At 39.8% G+C, this 16,184-nt stretch overlaps 1 protein-coding gene across 1 annotated transcript; it reads left to right on the forward strand.

Moving 5' to 3' along the window:
- Positions 1–1,980: 1,980 nt before the first annotated feature.
- Positions 1,981–15,240, forward strand: LOC306709174 (uncharacterized protein). Its single transcript, XM_079177228.1, has 5 exons — positions 1,981–2,063; positions 7,626–7,701; positions 10,734–10,800; positions 11,302–11,381; positions 15,132–15,240. The coding sequence occupies exons 2-5, from the start codon at positions 7,627–7,629 to the stop codon at positions 15,228–15,230; spliced, it is 321 nt and encodes a 106-aa protein (XP_079033354.1). The 5' UTR covers positions 1,981–2,063; position 7,626; the 3' UTR covers positions 15,231–15,240.
- The last annotated feature ends 944 nt before the right edge of the window (positions 15,241–16,184 follow it).

Raw genomic sequence — 16,184 nt, forward strand, 5'->3', positions numbered from 1 at the left:
CAAAAGGAAGCACAGTTCCAATTAGGATATGGCGTCTCTGATGCGACGTTGTGTATGAGTCAAGAAATATGTGAAAACCACCATATGGCCACCTTTGTCTTTATACTTCAGTGCACTTTTGTTCTGGGACTAAACAACAGATAATTGTCAATTAAATCCCAGTTTATAGTAACAGAATAAAAAGAGAAAAAGAAAACATGTGAAAACAACAATTTGAGGTGGCACACGGGGGCACCGTAGAACTAATACCCCAGGGCCCTTAAAGGAATAGTTTGGATTTTTTGAAGTGGGGTTTAATGAGGTACTAATCCATAGACTGTATATAAATGGACGTAGTCTTCATGACGTCACTTGTTAGTTTGTGAACTGCCGTTTTGAAGCCTCAAGCTTTTTGGCCGTTACCATCTTGGACTTTGGCTGTCGCAATGTCTTTTTTTTTTTGCAACCGGTGAACAGAAGTGACCATATTTGGACTGCAAAGGACTGACGTAGAGAAACCGTATACGACTCCAGTAGCAGTAGCTACCTGTTAATCACTGTGTAGCCCGCCCTAAAGCATACCCTGCTTTAGCTATTTGACTCTAAACGAACCATAATTTACAAAATGAACATCATGAAATGATTGAAGACTTGAAACTAGCGATTGAGACCATAAACTCATTTTCCAATGTTTACTGATAAATTAAGTGAGAAGTAGGCTAATTGTATCATAGACCTCCGTATAATCAGACTTCTTTTTGCAAACAGAGTGGTTATCATTAAAGATGGCTTACAATTATTCATTAAATCGGTTTCTGTACTTTTAACTTTTTAATATCTTCAAATGGGGTATGTGATCTGGGAACCAACCACTACCTCTGCATGAAATTAAAAAAAGTATCCATGATATTCATCATGCTAGTAGAGATAAAGTAACAAACCACCAGTTTGTTTGTTTATATATTTTGCAGGGACAATGCACACCAATCATCAAACTGTAAGTGAGCCAGAGTTGCACCTGACAAACTGAACTGTTTGTATTACAGTCTACATAGTCCAACTTAACTGAATGCAAACATGTCTATAACTTCTATAAGTACGATATAAGAGTTATATAACTCAGTATAACTTGCGATGCGTGGATGTCGAGGGCAGAGAGCCAGTTATGCGCTGCACTCTCCCCATGAGCCTGGCTGCTGTTGGCAGATGTAACTTCCGTTGTGAGGCCAGATTGAGCGTGTGAGCGAAACACTTCACATGCAGGACACAACTAAAACGGCAACGCCCACGGTAGAAGCATTGTCGGTTACAACCACCAGGTTTTTGTCGGCAATCCCCCATTCTTGTGCTGCATTTTACAGGAGGTCTGTCATGTTTGCCCCGGTGTGACTTACGTGTACTGCTCTAGTTTGGAGAACATTGCCCACTGTTCAACAGCCGGGACGGAATCCGCACTGCTCCTCTTGAATCCGAGGTTCGACAAACGGTCGGAGCCTCCTTTCCAGCACCCTGGCATAAGCTTTCCCCGGTAGGCTGAGTAGTGTGATAACCCGATAATTTGAGCACACTCTCCGGTCCCCCTTTTTGAAAATGGGAACCACCACCCCGGTCTGCCAGTCCATGGGCACTGATCCCGACCCCCATGCGACACTGAAGAGGCGTGTCAGCCAAGACCCCCCCAGGTCTTCAGGCGTTGCCTCCTCTGCAGAGGACATGTTGGTCGGGTTTAGGAGTTCCTCAAAGTGCTCTTTCCACTGCCCGACGATTTCCCCCGTCCGGGTCAACAGCCCCCCCGCTGAGAACAGCCTGGGGTAGGCCCTGCTTTCCCTTCCTGAGCCGTCGGATGGTTTGCCAGAACCTCCTTGAGGCCAACTGAAAGCCCTTCTCCATGGCCTCCCCGAACTCCTCCCATACCCGAGTTTTACCTTTCTGTTTCTCTCTTACAAAAGCTGCCCTGGGAGAGCATTATGTTGCCTGGAAACTTAACAAGATAGGAGAGAGGTAAAAAGAGACTGCAAACCGCAGCTTCCACCAGTCCTCCACTGAGAATGCTACAGCTGACTTCTCTCCAGGGCACACGTCAGGTGAGTAAACACTCTTACAAACTTCTTCATTATTTCTCAGATATCCCTGTGCTGATGTGTATTGCTAAAACCAATATTCGGTTTTCTACAGCAAAAGATTGCATGTTGTGTCCTATGCTTATATATCTCACCTAAATACATTAGATAGTAAGGATTATGTTTTAGGCAAAACTTTACCTAACTACGATATGTTTACTCAGACACCAAAGATCTTTAGTTGCACATAGAACTAGCACTCTTCTTCTTACTTTTAAGGGTTGCAGCCTTCACTCACGAAGGAAATACTGTAGAGTGTGTAAGCTGTGTGAGTTTCTTCTGTACTGTGCAAACTATGATGACTTAAAGGGCCAGTGTGTAGCATTTCGGGGGATCTATAAGCAGAAATGGATTATAATATTTACAACAATTTATTTTCATTAGTGTACAATCACCTGAAACTAAGACTTGTGCTTATTCACTTAAAATTAACCCTTTATATCTACATAGTGAGCGGGTCCTCTTCACATTCAAACTTTAACTTTATTTCAATGATCATATACATACATACGTACATGAAATTGGCATTTAAACCATCCTTAGAATATTGAAGCAGTGTTGCTGTTAAACGCCCAGGTAACATCTTGGGATTTACCGTTACCCATCGAGCTACAGTACTCCGAACTTGTTGCACTGCCATGTAGCTACAGTAGCCCAGAAAAGAAATGGCTCTAAATGGTAAATGGACTTGTATAGCGCTTTTCTAGTCTTTTCGAGCACTTTCACACACTGATGGCAGGGGCTAGGTGCTACCTGCCTATCACATTCACACACCGTAGGCACAGCTACGGGAGCAATTTTGGGGTTAAGTGTTTTGGACACATCGACATGGACTAGTGGAGCCGGGGATCAAACCAGATCCTCTGATTGAAGGACGACCCTGCTCTCCACTCGCCACAGTCGCTCTAGAGAGGCCTTTCGCATTTTTACGTTACCTGATATGGAGGACGAAAAATGTCTTAAGTATAAATAAATAAATAAATGCATTAATAAATGTATAAATAAATACAGGAATAAATAGATAAATAAATGTATAAATACAGAAAAGAATAAATAAATGCTAAAATAAATACAGAAATATTTAAATGCTGAAATAAATAAATACAATTTGATACCTAAACAGGACATAAATAAATGAATGTATTTCTACATTTCTGTTGTTCTTCATTTATTTATTTCTGTATTTCTGTGTCCGTATGTTAATGAGGTATGCAGTCCGAACCTCATTCTTAAGCATGATTGGTCAAGTAGGGGAGCAAGACGGAAGCAACCGATTCCTAGCAAATCATCCCCGTAGACGACGTCAAAAAACTAGTTAGCAGCACTAATGGCTTCCACAGTCTGCAGCTGGGACTGCTGCGCGAGGCTGCTGTGAGACTGACCGCCTGTGAGTGCTTTGGGACGGCGGAGGGGCTCACGGCAGCACCCGCTGCTCGTTGAGGACAGTAACTGCAGAATGATATGCGCTTTCACGTCAGAGTCTCCAAAACACCAGAAAAGTCTTCAATAACACCAGAAAAGTCTTCAATAACACCAGAAAAGTCTTCAATAACACCAGAAGAAGTCGCTAGATTTGTCGCTAGTCGCTTTTGACAAAAAAAGTCGCCAAAAGGATTTGGAAAGTTGCCAGATTTAGCGAGAAAGTCGTCAATTTGGCACACTGGGCGAGCCAACTTCAACGTTACTGAGCAAGGCAGCAGCAGTAGTAGACCAGAAGCGATCACACTCCTGTGACCAATCCTGCTTTAGACAGAGGTTAGGACCTCCCACCTCATTAGCATAAATACACATAAATAAATAAATGTAGGTGAACAGAAATGTAGAAATAAATATATGATATGTATTTCTGTATGTCCTGTTTGATTATCAACTTTTATTTATTTATCTATACATGAATTTTTTAATTTCCATATTCATTTCAGCATTTATTTATTTATACTTGTATTTATTTATTTCAGCATTTATTTCAACATTTATTTATTTCAGTATTTATTTCAGCTTTTAATTATTCTTTTATTCATTTATTTCTGTATTCAAACATTTATTTAAGCATTTATTTATTTATTCTTGTATTTATTTATTTATACTTAAGTCTTATTCTGTCCTCCATAACCTGATGGCTCACTAGTTCTTTGACACATGATAAAGTGAGCCAAAGAGTGTAAAACTTGGTTACTGCTCCTAAAGTGGTTATGGTAAGGATGGCCTCTGAGTGAACAGCGTTACCAGGGTATAGCTCATGTTACCAGTCTTAAATAATGACATTACAATGAAACAAAAGGTTGTTTCATTGTAATTGTAATGTCATTATTTTTGCCTCAAAGGCGGGAGGGGACTCTTTAGTTTGCCTTTACTTTGATTTCCATAGAGGAACATAAATCACATGTTTATAATATTTGAGTCATATTTTGGACATGATGTAGTATCATTTGAAAATGTATGTGCTGCATTATGTATCTGGTTTATATTTAACGTAAACCCCTGCAGGCATATTTACATGCATGACACAACATTACAATTTAATAATCATCCCATTAACAAACTGGGTCAAACTAGCGAGTAGCTGTGATAGGATATTCAGCGTGAGCCAGGTGGCAGAAGCTGCAGTGAGAGCTGGAAACAAAGGAAGAGATCAGTAATCAGAGGAGTTGATGGCAGTGGTAGGGAGTTAAAGCGTATCAGGTAACTATAATGTCAGATCAAGAACTGTAGATACAATGCAGTTGGACAGAGAGGAACAGATGTATATCAAAATAAATATTGTATTGTATCTTGACTAAGCTTCCTGATAATTCATGAAAAATAACTACGTTTTTAAAAACACATGAGAAAAAAACCAAGATTTAAATAATCAATGAAGATACGCTGTTGTGCCGTGTGCATAAATGCAAACAGCGTCTCTCATAATAGGAGGCGTAGTGTAAAGTGCAACAAAGTCGTAGGGAGGAGTTCCGGGGGATGGGCGAATTTCCTTAACTTAAGAGATCCCTCGTGATGCTGGACCTTGGTAGGAAAACGCACAAACGATAACAAAATACCTTTTCGTAAGATATGATAACAACTGGACACAGAAAGCAAATTAGGAAATGTGGAACTTTCTTTTATTGTGTTTCATCATTAGGGAAATCACATCCAACACCTTAAACCAGGGGTGTCAAACACCCGGCCCGCCACGTCATTTTATGTGGCCCGCGAATCCGCCAGCAAAAAAAAAAAGAAGTAAAAGTCAGACTTGATACAATTTACAATTATCCTCTGCTATCAGTATCGCGCACGGCGGAGTTCTTCCCCGATCCGCTCGCGCACACCTCCACCAGCGGATGTGGTGGAGATGCGACAGTATACTATAGTTTTCAGTGGCGGGCCGTGTATTTTATACCTGGGTGTTTATACCTTCAGTGCTGTCCTACCACAGTTGAACCACCTCCTAATAACCTCATTATGTCGCCAGCATGAGGGGATGCTTTGTCATTAACGGACAATGCATGTAGTCAAAATCAATGTAATCAACACAATGACAAGAACAAACTCACGAGAACCAGTCACATATATTTATATGTATATATAGGGCACGGGACATTCAAATATTATTCACATCAGAGGGAACAATATTAACCTCATCATAAAAACGTCACTATAGAAAAAGTAACAGTAGTCACGCTACTACAGATGTAAAAACACAAAAGCAGTTCACTTACCAAAGCTGCTGTACACTTTAAAGACAAAGTCCATCCTCCTTTCTTTGATTAAAAAGAGTTCAATGACGCGGTTGTGCAGTACATCAGTGCGGTTAAGTTCCAGCAAGAGGTCCTTCTCATTTGCCATGGACGCCAGTGAAGACAGTCGAGCCTCCCCAGTTGAAAAATGTCCGCTCGACAGAGGCAGTAGATATTGGGATTGTTGTTTACACACATGCCAGTGTGTAAAGTTGATGCATGCTCTCCGCCAGATCTTTCTGCTGAAGGAAAGCAAGTAGATTAGTAGGGCTTTTTTTTCTTCAAAGTCAGCCATAGCATACATTACAGTCAGTTCTGTTTTAAGCCATGTCAGATCAAATAGACTTCTGTGACTCTCCGATATGCCTATATTTCATATCTGGGCAAGAATGTTGTCTAAGATATTGCTGTGGAGTTTCTGGTACAGTGCATGAATGTCTCCCTGCGCTTGGCCTCTCCGTGCGCTTGGGGCACCTGTTTCACGCACAAAAGTGTCAGCAAACTGTCCCTTTACTCTCTCAATAGTGTCACAAAACTCATCCACTCTTTTCAGACAGAATTCTACGTCACGTTTTTTGTTCTGTGGTACTCTAAAAAGCACGTCCGAATACTCAAAAATCCCATGGAAAGTGGACAGCAAAAAACAAAACTCAAAGTTCTCCAGATGGGCATTGTATGAGATGAGCTCTCTTTACAAAGACCGTGTTGACCAGTCTAGAGCTATATTGCCACCGTGTTGGTGCCACAGGAGGCGCTGCCAAACCCTGGATGATGTCGTCGAGCAGCTGTTTGGGGACCTGGAAAAAAACGCAGCGAGGCCATTGAGATGGGAAAGAAATATTTTACATTCTCTTACTATGGAGTCGTGTATTTCCTGGAGGGAGTGATAGAGTTACTACTCTGTTAATTTGTCTATGGTGTCGCTTTCATGATATGGGTAATATTGTTCCCTCTGGTATGAATAATATTTGAATGGCCCGTGCTCTTGAGTGTGTGGCGGAATGCGTGTTTTAGCTGAGTTGATTTTGACGATGCATTGTTCGTTAATGCCGCCACATCCCGTCATGCGGGTATTCATGTGTCTGCACTCATAGTGTATTTGTAGGTGTTGAGCTTCATTTTTACGAGTGCAGGCCCAGGTATAAAATGCACGGCCCGCCACTGATATGTGGCCGGTGCTCGAATTCAAACCTTCCCTGTTCACTTTGAATGTGGAATAGACTACTGACATTTTCAGTGAACACCAATTATGAGACTTAATTTATAGTTTTGTTATAAGGTGGTACCCTGTTATTATTAATATTAGTTAATAACAATAATTTAATTAATGTCAATAATTTAGTTTTCATACTTGCTGATCCCAACAACGCTATACTAATGTTGCTCTGTGTCTGCTGGATAATAGGCAACTGTTTGCTCACACATTAGCCTTATCATCTGAAAAGGTGAAAATATGTCACTGTTGTTTCCACATTATTTCCACTGCCCCCAAATGGCCACACACTGTAAATGCAGGTTTAAATACTCCATTAACAACTTCAAAATTGCACCAAATTCAAAAAAGAACTCCACGGTGTCTACAGCAATACACCCACCAAGCGTTAAATAGATCAGATGGGCAGTTCTCAAGATATGCAAAGGACACAGACAGACAGAGATTCCTTGCTTTATAATTAGAGTATTCTTTATGTGACCTAATGTGTGAGCAAACCACAGTTGTCTTTGTTCTTAACGCAATTAACAAAGTCAGATCATTCCGTAGTGAATATTGAGCTGTTGATGCCTCCTCTGTTGCTGTACTGAACATCAGGATGTCGGCTATGCACTGGGAGGCCAGACGGCGTCAGAGTGCTCTGGACCGCAGGATGGCCAGAGACAAACAGCAGGTAAGTAACATGTTGCACTGAAATATTATTAAAAAGATTGCCATGTGGTGACTGTTGGACTGGAATGTAACTGTATGCACATCTACTTCGGTAATGTACTTTAAGGCCGGGTCAATTATTTAGATATCTTTTTAGGTTTTTATATCATTCTGTATCTTCAACTCCGATGTTTTTTTTAGGGGCAAAAAAACGGCTAAAACCGTTTTCCTATGTGCCCTGACATGTTTCTAAGTTTCTGAATGATGACGTTGCCACATACATATACAAATATCCTCATCCATGGTCAGTGTATGTGCAATGTGCAATGTGGGCGGCACGTTCGGATCTATAAGTCACCCAATATCACAAACAAACCAACCAATTGCGACATTAGTAGACCTGTCTACTGCAAAGTAAAATGACTGTTTTCGTGAATAGGAGGGCCTTTTTATTAAGAGGAAAAAATAAGTTTGGTTGTCAGACAGCGGAGTGAGTAAGAAATAATGATTTGATCACAATTCATACATTTAAAACATTAACCAGGCAGTCATTCCCAAGCTGCAGTGTGGTGGTGCTGATCACATCATTATTATATAATACAGCGTTATATACATATAATGTAGTGAAACAGGAATGTAAAACAACTATCCTGTGGACACGTACCAAAATGACATTCTCCTGTAAGACTTTCCGATAATGCAGTATCACCGTAGGCACATTTTTGTATATATGGTGATGTTTTTAACAGTCAAAGTATTTGAAGGGGTTATGTAGTCATCAATTTAGAGAGAGCAGTCATTTAAAAATGTTATCATGTTATCATTCATTGAACTTCTGCTGCTGCTGATCCAGCAATCTGTCTGGTCTACTTTATTATTGAACAACAGCAGGGCTGATTGGAAACTGAGAAGGGACATGTGACACCCCAGCATGAGGTCAAACCTGTTTCCTATGTGTATCTGATGCTTGTATCCTGTTGCTGATTTACCGGAGGGGTTCAGGCAGTTAATGTTACTCTGTTTTATTTTTTAAGACCTGGGTTAAGTATAGCATTAGACCATATATAGAAATTCATTTCAAAATTCGGTAAAATTTTACTTTAAGGCACTTTGAAGGAAGACAAAAAATAAGGTATCTATGTTTTTATTGAAATAATGTATCCAAAATTACCGATTTCATCTAATCAAATTTGTTCCATTGCAAAACTATTTTGTTCCATTAGAAGAACTCAACAGGGAAAATAATTTTAAAAACCACTGCAAGGGGATGCTGCTATTACTGTGTCTGTCAATGGGAAACAGAGCTGCAGCTCAGATATCCTGAGTGGTGTGTTTATCTTCAGCACAAAACAACAAGAAGGGTTTTGACCAAAAGCAGCATTTGAACTTTTTATTTGCTTCGAAGAAATCGCCAAACGTCACCTTTAAATTTAATGAAGGACGTTGCACAAGAGATCTTCTTTTAAACAGAAAAGGAATCATTTGAAGTTTACTGTTTGAGAGATTATGGTTTTATTTCGCACTAGATGAAATTCACGAGTTGTTTTACAATATGCTTGATTCTGAAGGTTAAAATGGCTTTATAGCTACTTAGGATTATGGTGCGTTCAACACCAAACGTGAAGCAGACTTTTTGCGTGGTGCGGTTTCATACAAAGCCAATGCAAAGACACATCATTTGCGTCATTCATGCATAATTCATGCGTAATTCAGTCATTTGCCATTGAAAATATTTCAACTCAGGGGGGAAATTTACTTGACGTTCTGTCGCAAAAGCCTATCAGTGTTGAGATTTACTTCCTGTCATCACTGACATTCAGATTTTGTTGAACCAGAAATGGAGAAAAAAAATATTGTAGCCATCTCACCTTAAACCTCTTGGTACCCAAGCGAGCCCCATTTGGGGTTCAGAGTGAGATATTTAATCGAAGAGAGCGTCGTAGAAATCAAAGTTCATATAGAAATAGAAATACAATTTTTTTTTTTTTTTCTTTTTTTTAAAACAGTCTCCTTAATTTAATCATGTTAACCATTTTACACACTGCAAACACCATTATAAACTATTCTACTAACTAACTAAGAAGATCCGCCACAATATCATGTATTTCATGCCACAGCCGGCAAGACAACAACTCAGAGAATGCTTCGAAAACCGGGGCCATTGCCTCACCTTAGCATATCACACAGCTAACAACATTAGCATTTCACACAGATTTCAACGGTTTTCAGGGCGAAAACGGTGAAATCTCAAATTATTCCGTATGAGTAATGTGTTCGTCTGCTAACTGACTACGTCTGGAACTTAAAATGGCGTTTCCCCGTTCATCTGAGCCAAAATGGTGGTCAGAATGCCGGCGGCGAATCATACAGGGGGCTTGGGGCTTGGGGGCTGACCGCGGCACAGTTTTTGAGTTTTATTGGCTGAAAATTCTGTCAATCACTTCATGAAACACACAAGTGTATACACACAGACAGAGACGAGGAAAATGCATGGAGAGAGATATGAGAGGTCAAAATGGGTCAAAATGGGTCAACATGATGCCAAACAGCTCTGTTATGATAGATTGTACAATATGAGTGATAAACAAAGGGAAATATAGTGAAATATTAGCTTGCATGAAGATAATTCAAAGAATACATATATATATATATATATTTATTTGTTCAGATGACTAGTTACATTTACATTAAAAGTCCCAAAGAATTTGCAGTTCTACCAAGCAAAGCTACTTTCCTTGTGGAAGTATTTGGAAGACTGTTCTTTGTTACAATGCACTCATATCATAAATGTACAAATTCCTTTTATCCCTTAAATGCATTATCTATGCCTTATCCTTTCCCCCCCCCCATATCATGCATTGTTGTGCACTATGATTATGCTAACATGTTAACATGTAACCCAGGTGACAATGATGTTTTGTGATTAGGTCTTAAAGTAGAGAAGATTTTGTCATGATGCATTTGGCCTCTTACAAAATGTGGAATATTCTTGTAACTGTGCTCTTCCGCTGCTTTCCCTTTGTTTGAAGTTTCAATTTACCTCTTACTTTACAGCTGCTGCAGAGAGGTTCTGAGACCAGCTGCAATGCAACCGAACCAAACACAACACAAGAGCAAACAGGTATCTTTATACTTAACGTGGATATATATATCAATCACCATTAATCAAAAACACAAGTTCTACTTTCTCTTTTGAGAACTGTCAAAGAAGAGGTGAGAAGCTGATCATCAAATACCTTATTTTTCTACCGCAAAAACTTGTGTATCTTTTATTATGGGTTGTTTACACTGTTTGTCCTCTCGCTTTGAGGATGAGTTCCTGGAACTAAATGTCAGCACTGCTCAGGAGGTTGAGAGTGAAATCAATTGTATTTATAGTGCAAAATCACAACAGAAGTTATGTGATGACACAGTCTGGCACGTCCGCTTAGCCTGCTGCTGCTGGAAACAGAGTTGATGACAGCAAAGTTTGCATGCTGGACAACCAAACTAAGGCTTTGCCAAGCTAAAGGTCACAGAGTTGGTAATTTGATGCATTGTTAATATAAAATGATTGGTTAGTGTAGCTTTAACGTAAGGTAAATTTGAAGCATGTATCAAGTTTTTCACTTGTTGTTCCCAGCTGGTAACCAGTGTCCCCACTGTAAGGGCAACCTGAAGACACCTGTCCATCACAGTGCCGGGACAGCCAACAGATACTCAGTAAGTATCTGCACCGTCACTGTCTTAAACCGCCTCTTTTATCCTCCTCTCCATGTTGTTGGAGCACAGTCACATGTTTTAGGAGAGAACAACTTGCTTTTAAAAGTAGAACACAGTTTGAAGTATTTTCAGAGGAATAATGCCTGTTTATCCTGCAGTCTTTACAGTACAATCAGCAGTGGTGAAGAAGATGAGGAACAGCACTGTTCTCTGACAACCTCACAGGATTACTGGACCATTTGGTTTTGGCGAAACTAAATCAGTGTGATATTATCAAATAAAATCAGGTTTTGTCTTTATTATGGCACTCTTATGACTCCACAGTGTCGAAGACCATATTTTGTGAAGGTTTCTAATGCACAGGAACTTTTTTGTCTAAAATACCATTTTATACGGCAGTATTTACATTTGACTTCAATTGAACTAAGCAGCCTAGACCACAAAGAACAAACCCAGAACAAAAGTACACGAGGAATGTGGACTAGGGTGTCTTCATGTTTTAAACCATATACTGTAATTCTTCATAACAGCGCTATCAATGAACACAAAGGTAATTCTCAGTGCACTTTTAGATGTGTGCTGATTTGGTTTGGTGCCACATGACACATGGTCACATTCGTCTTTATAATTTCTACAGAACATCAGAATAATGTTCTGTGACGGCGCAGCAAGACTTAACGGAGGCCAAGCTCAAACATTAAAAAGGCTCAGTTTATCAGTTATGATGAGAAGGTACTATTCAAATAGTGAAAACATTTGTAAAATGTCTCCTGTGTCCCAGGAAAGGTAACCTTGATGATGTCGTCAACACGACTCGAGATTGTATAACAGAAAGCCTGCATTACAACTCCAAGGAGTTCAGTTGGCATTGGTATTAAACACGTTTGAGTTGCATGATGGTTGATACCATTGCTGCTGGTTAGTTTAGCCCAGCCGTGACGCTGCTCTCAGTGATACACCAAGCGATTTCTGTGAGATAGAATGCTGTTTCTCAATACATTTTCTGTGTTCAATTCTGTTACTCTCACTGTGCTGAGTCCATATCATTTCTGACTTTTCACATTTTTTTCTGAAACATCCAACATTAGTGGAAGCCTCCATTGCTCTATAAGTAACTACAAAGAAATTGACTATTGTTGAGCCAATTTATAGGCCTTGCGCTGCTGGTTTACCTTAATTTCCTGCCCCATATATCTTTACTTATTTTCTCATTGTCTTTTCTGATGTTGATATACGTTTTCTAAGGGACTTTCGAACCACCACACATTTTCAATCTGGCTGGCTATACCTCTATTCAGGTTGTATGAAGGTTTAGCTGTGCTGGAAGATTTATGATCATCCTATACACTTAATAATATTGAAAATCAGTGCTTCACTGCCCTCTCTGTTGAAAGGTTTCAATTGTGTTGCCTTTCTGATGTCACAGTGTGCTACTAGGGCTATCGTTAGTACCACTTTTTGATCTCCAGGGCTTCGGTAATAACAGCGATTATTCAAAGCTTCGATGTACTCAGGTCATTGTAGCAGCACATTTGCTCTGTCACTCACCCCCCCATAGGTTTTTTTATGACGAGTCCACAAGTGCTGTTTTTAGGCCTTGTGTGGAGGGTGTAACACACCTCTGTCTCCTCTCCTCATTCCTCTGTGCAAGCCCATGCACAATGGAGCCTCTGGAGGCTCCGACGAAAGCAACAGCAACGAGGGCTGTGGCTTGGTTTTTATAAGGACGTGACTCCGGAAGGACTCAACCAGGCTTCACCGTTCTCGATTGCGGCGGATAGTATAGCACTGCAACATGTGTCGGTTTAATATCATACATTTTTAAAGGATTCTGTTATTCTACACAGTATTGTAGTTGTATTTTTAACGGTCGTTTTTGAATGATTGAATTGAACTATTTTCCATAGGTTATGTATCTTTTTAATCAAAAGTGTTATAAGTGCTGGAGTACACTTCTACATCACTGCTTCAAGCGGTTAAAACACTTGAAGTTAGCAAGATTTGCTGTTTTTTTTCACAGCTGGCTTTATGGTGCTCTGTAAAAGAATGGCTGCAATGTATTTATTGAGATTCTGGGAGTATTTTCTGAAACATCTTCTGTATGATGTTCCATAATTGTTGTTGCTCATTATAAACTTCAGAAAGATTTGATGCAGCTCCCTCCATGGAGATAGTCTCTAGGAATGTCTGAAGTCAATCTTCCTTTCAGCTGATCTGTATCCTTGCCATCAGTCTTTTAGCATCAACGTATCCTCCTACAACTGTTTGTATGATGTCCTACAAAAATCATTTTTCGTGCATTTTCCTACAAAAGGCCAGCCACACGTGTCAGACTTCAGTTCTTTGCGTTGACGTTTGCTACAGGGTTGATCCAGCATAACACTAGCTTCCATCGTATTGCTTATTTCAGGCTAAAAAGTTGGCTTTAATGACAGCAGAACATCAACAGATTAGTGTGTGTGCAATAGGCGGTGGAGGACTGGAAGTACTCCAGGATGGACCTGCTTTAAAGGGCCTGGAGGAGGAACCCTGTTGGGAACCTTGATTGGTTATGAAGGGCAGCCTCAGGGCCCCGTCCCCAACACCCTCAATTTAGATGCCAATCTGCAATCTAATTTACTACTGTCGACCTTTCTCAGGAGAAGAGCTCTCTTACCTTAAGGAGACTACAAAGACATCCTCAGAGACGAGCAAAAAAAAGAAGATTAAAAGTTAAAAAAATTTATAATGCAAAAGGTTGATAAAAGAAAAGACAAAAAGACCGTAAAAGTCAAATGCTAAATCTATGTCTGGGAGACCTCAAGACCCAGTCTAAGCCTAGGACACAACCCTGAACCTCTCTAGTCTCCTCCTCTTTATACCTTGTTATCTGCAGCACCTTTAACCTCCTGGTCCATAGATGGTAGACAACTAAACATTGCCAAATCATTGCATTAAGCTGTTTCCGTAGTCTTAACATTTTGATATGCTTCTTTAAGTAACACTCATTTCTTAAGTTCCTGTCCGGTCTTGTTTTCCTGAACATGTATCATTTTTGCAAAGTCTGCACTTATCATCTGTTTCATATGCTGACTCTGACAATTTGATAAATCAGTTAGTTACAATTAGAGATACATTTTAGGTGGATACCTCAACACAGTTCCTAAACTTTGCAACGACTTTAACCCAAAACACACATTTTATCACTGCACTTCAATTGACATCAGTCAAATATAAAAGTTCAGTTGTTGCCGAATGCTTGCCTTTTTGTAGCCTTTCATTGGTCTTGAATGGTTATAATGCAGAAAGCTAAATAAAATGCTCGAGAGCAGGCAATTTCTGCAGAAGATGAGGCACTGACTCCATCTTGTTAGAGGTTATTCTGTGAAAGCAGTGAGATAGACAGCAGTACCTTTACTCTCCAGACAGAGGTCTTGAAGCTCTTTCTTCTCTAGATGGAGGGCTTGAATCTGTGTGGTGTTATAACAAGCCAGGGTAAAGAGAAGAGAAAAACAATGGGTATTGCATAAGCATCATGAAGTTTTTGCTTTTTGTTTAACATGATGATTGTGCTGTCCTCACTAAAAGTTGTTGCAGGAAACGTATTTTTCAGCTAAACAGCCATATTGACATTATGTTCTCCAGCACCGTATTCTCAAAGGAACAGACAGGATGTTGTGTTTGGCAGAATTTAATGAAGGAAAATATGTCATTTGTAAAAGTGAAAAAGAATGCTCCACCTCCGCCTAAATGCTCCTCTATGTTCACCAGCTGGACGCTAACTGGTCCTGTCTGCGGTTTGAAACTATTTTCACTGAACACGAATACAACAGCTTCGTGAAGCCGAAGGGGAGCCGCAGATTCAGGTGATAATACTCTGAATGTTCATCACATTGTCACATTGTCATTTGATACATTGTCACTATAAAAACAAGAAAATATTGTTTCCAGCTGCTTTAAAGGTGTACCCCAATTTAAACCAAACCTCTACTCACATGACAATGACCTAATTGAAAGAAAGTTTAAACTGTTGATCCTCATTTTGATAGTATAAAACAAGTTAAGGACATTTTCAGTTTTGCTTCGGGTATTTGTTAGCTGCCTCACAGCTTGTCAGGTTCAATCTCTTATCTAACAGCAGCTCCTCATAAAGCCTTGCAAGGTGTAATTACCAGGCAGCAAACCTCTGCAGCACATTCAGAAGCAGACAAACCAGTTTCACTACATTCTTGGCTACTTCCTTTTTTTGAATTGGTGCAATATAACATAAAGGAGAATTGTGAAGCGCCCTACTAACCCTACCTAAAATCACATTTAGTTGTATTGGTAAAGTCCTGACACTTTAAGTTAAAATCATAAAAATGTCACGAAATCAAACATTATTTATGCAAATATTCATGGTAAACATTTTTTCTGCAATTTATTTTTCATTTAAATGTGGCGATTACTTCCCTACATACGATTTGATCGCTGATAGTGACGGAGTCCGCCATCCCTGAACTGAATACAAATTGCCTTCCCATGCGCAAAGGATTAACAGGAAGCGAGGCATGTGATCCAAGATGGCGAAGGCAAAATGACAGTCCACAGACCAATGGGTGGCGTCGCAATGACTACATTTACTTCTTATATACAGTCATTGGTAATAATGTACCATGTTTCTCAGACACATGAATACATGACCAGTTTTCTATAGTGTTTGGTTCATTTTGACGATTGTGTTTAAAACATTACTGATATAAATGAACATTCAGCAGCATTAGAAAACATGACTTCCTGTATATACCAGTCAATCAGGTTGTGAGTGATAGCACGCTCTAAATC

This window comes from Pholis gunnellus (assembly GCF_910591455.1).
Source record: "Pholis gunnellus genome assembly, chromosome: 17".
Classification (NCBI taxonomy): domain Eukaryota; kingdom Metazoa; phylum Chordata; class Actinopteri; order Perciformes; family Pholidae; genus Pholis; species Pholis gunnellus.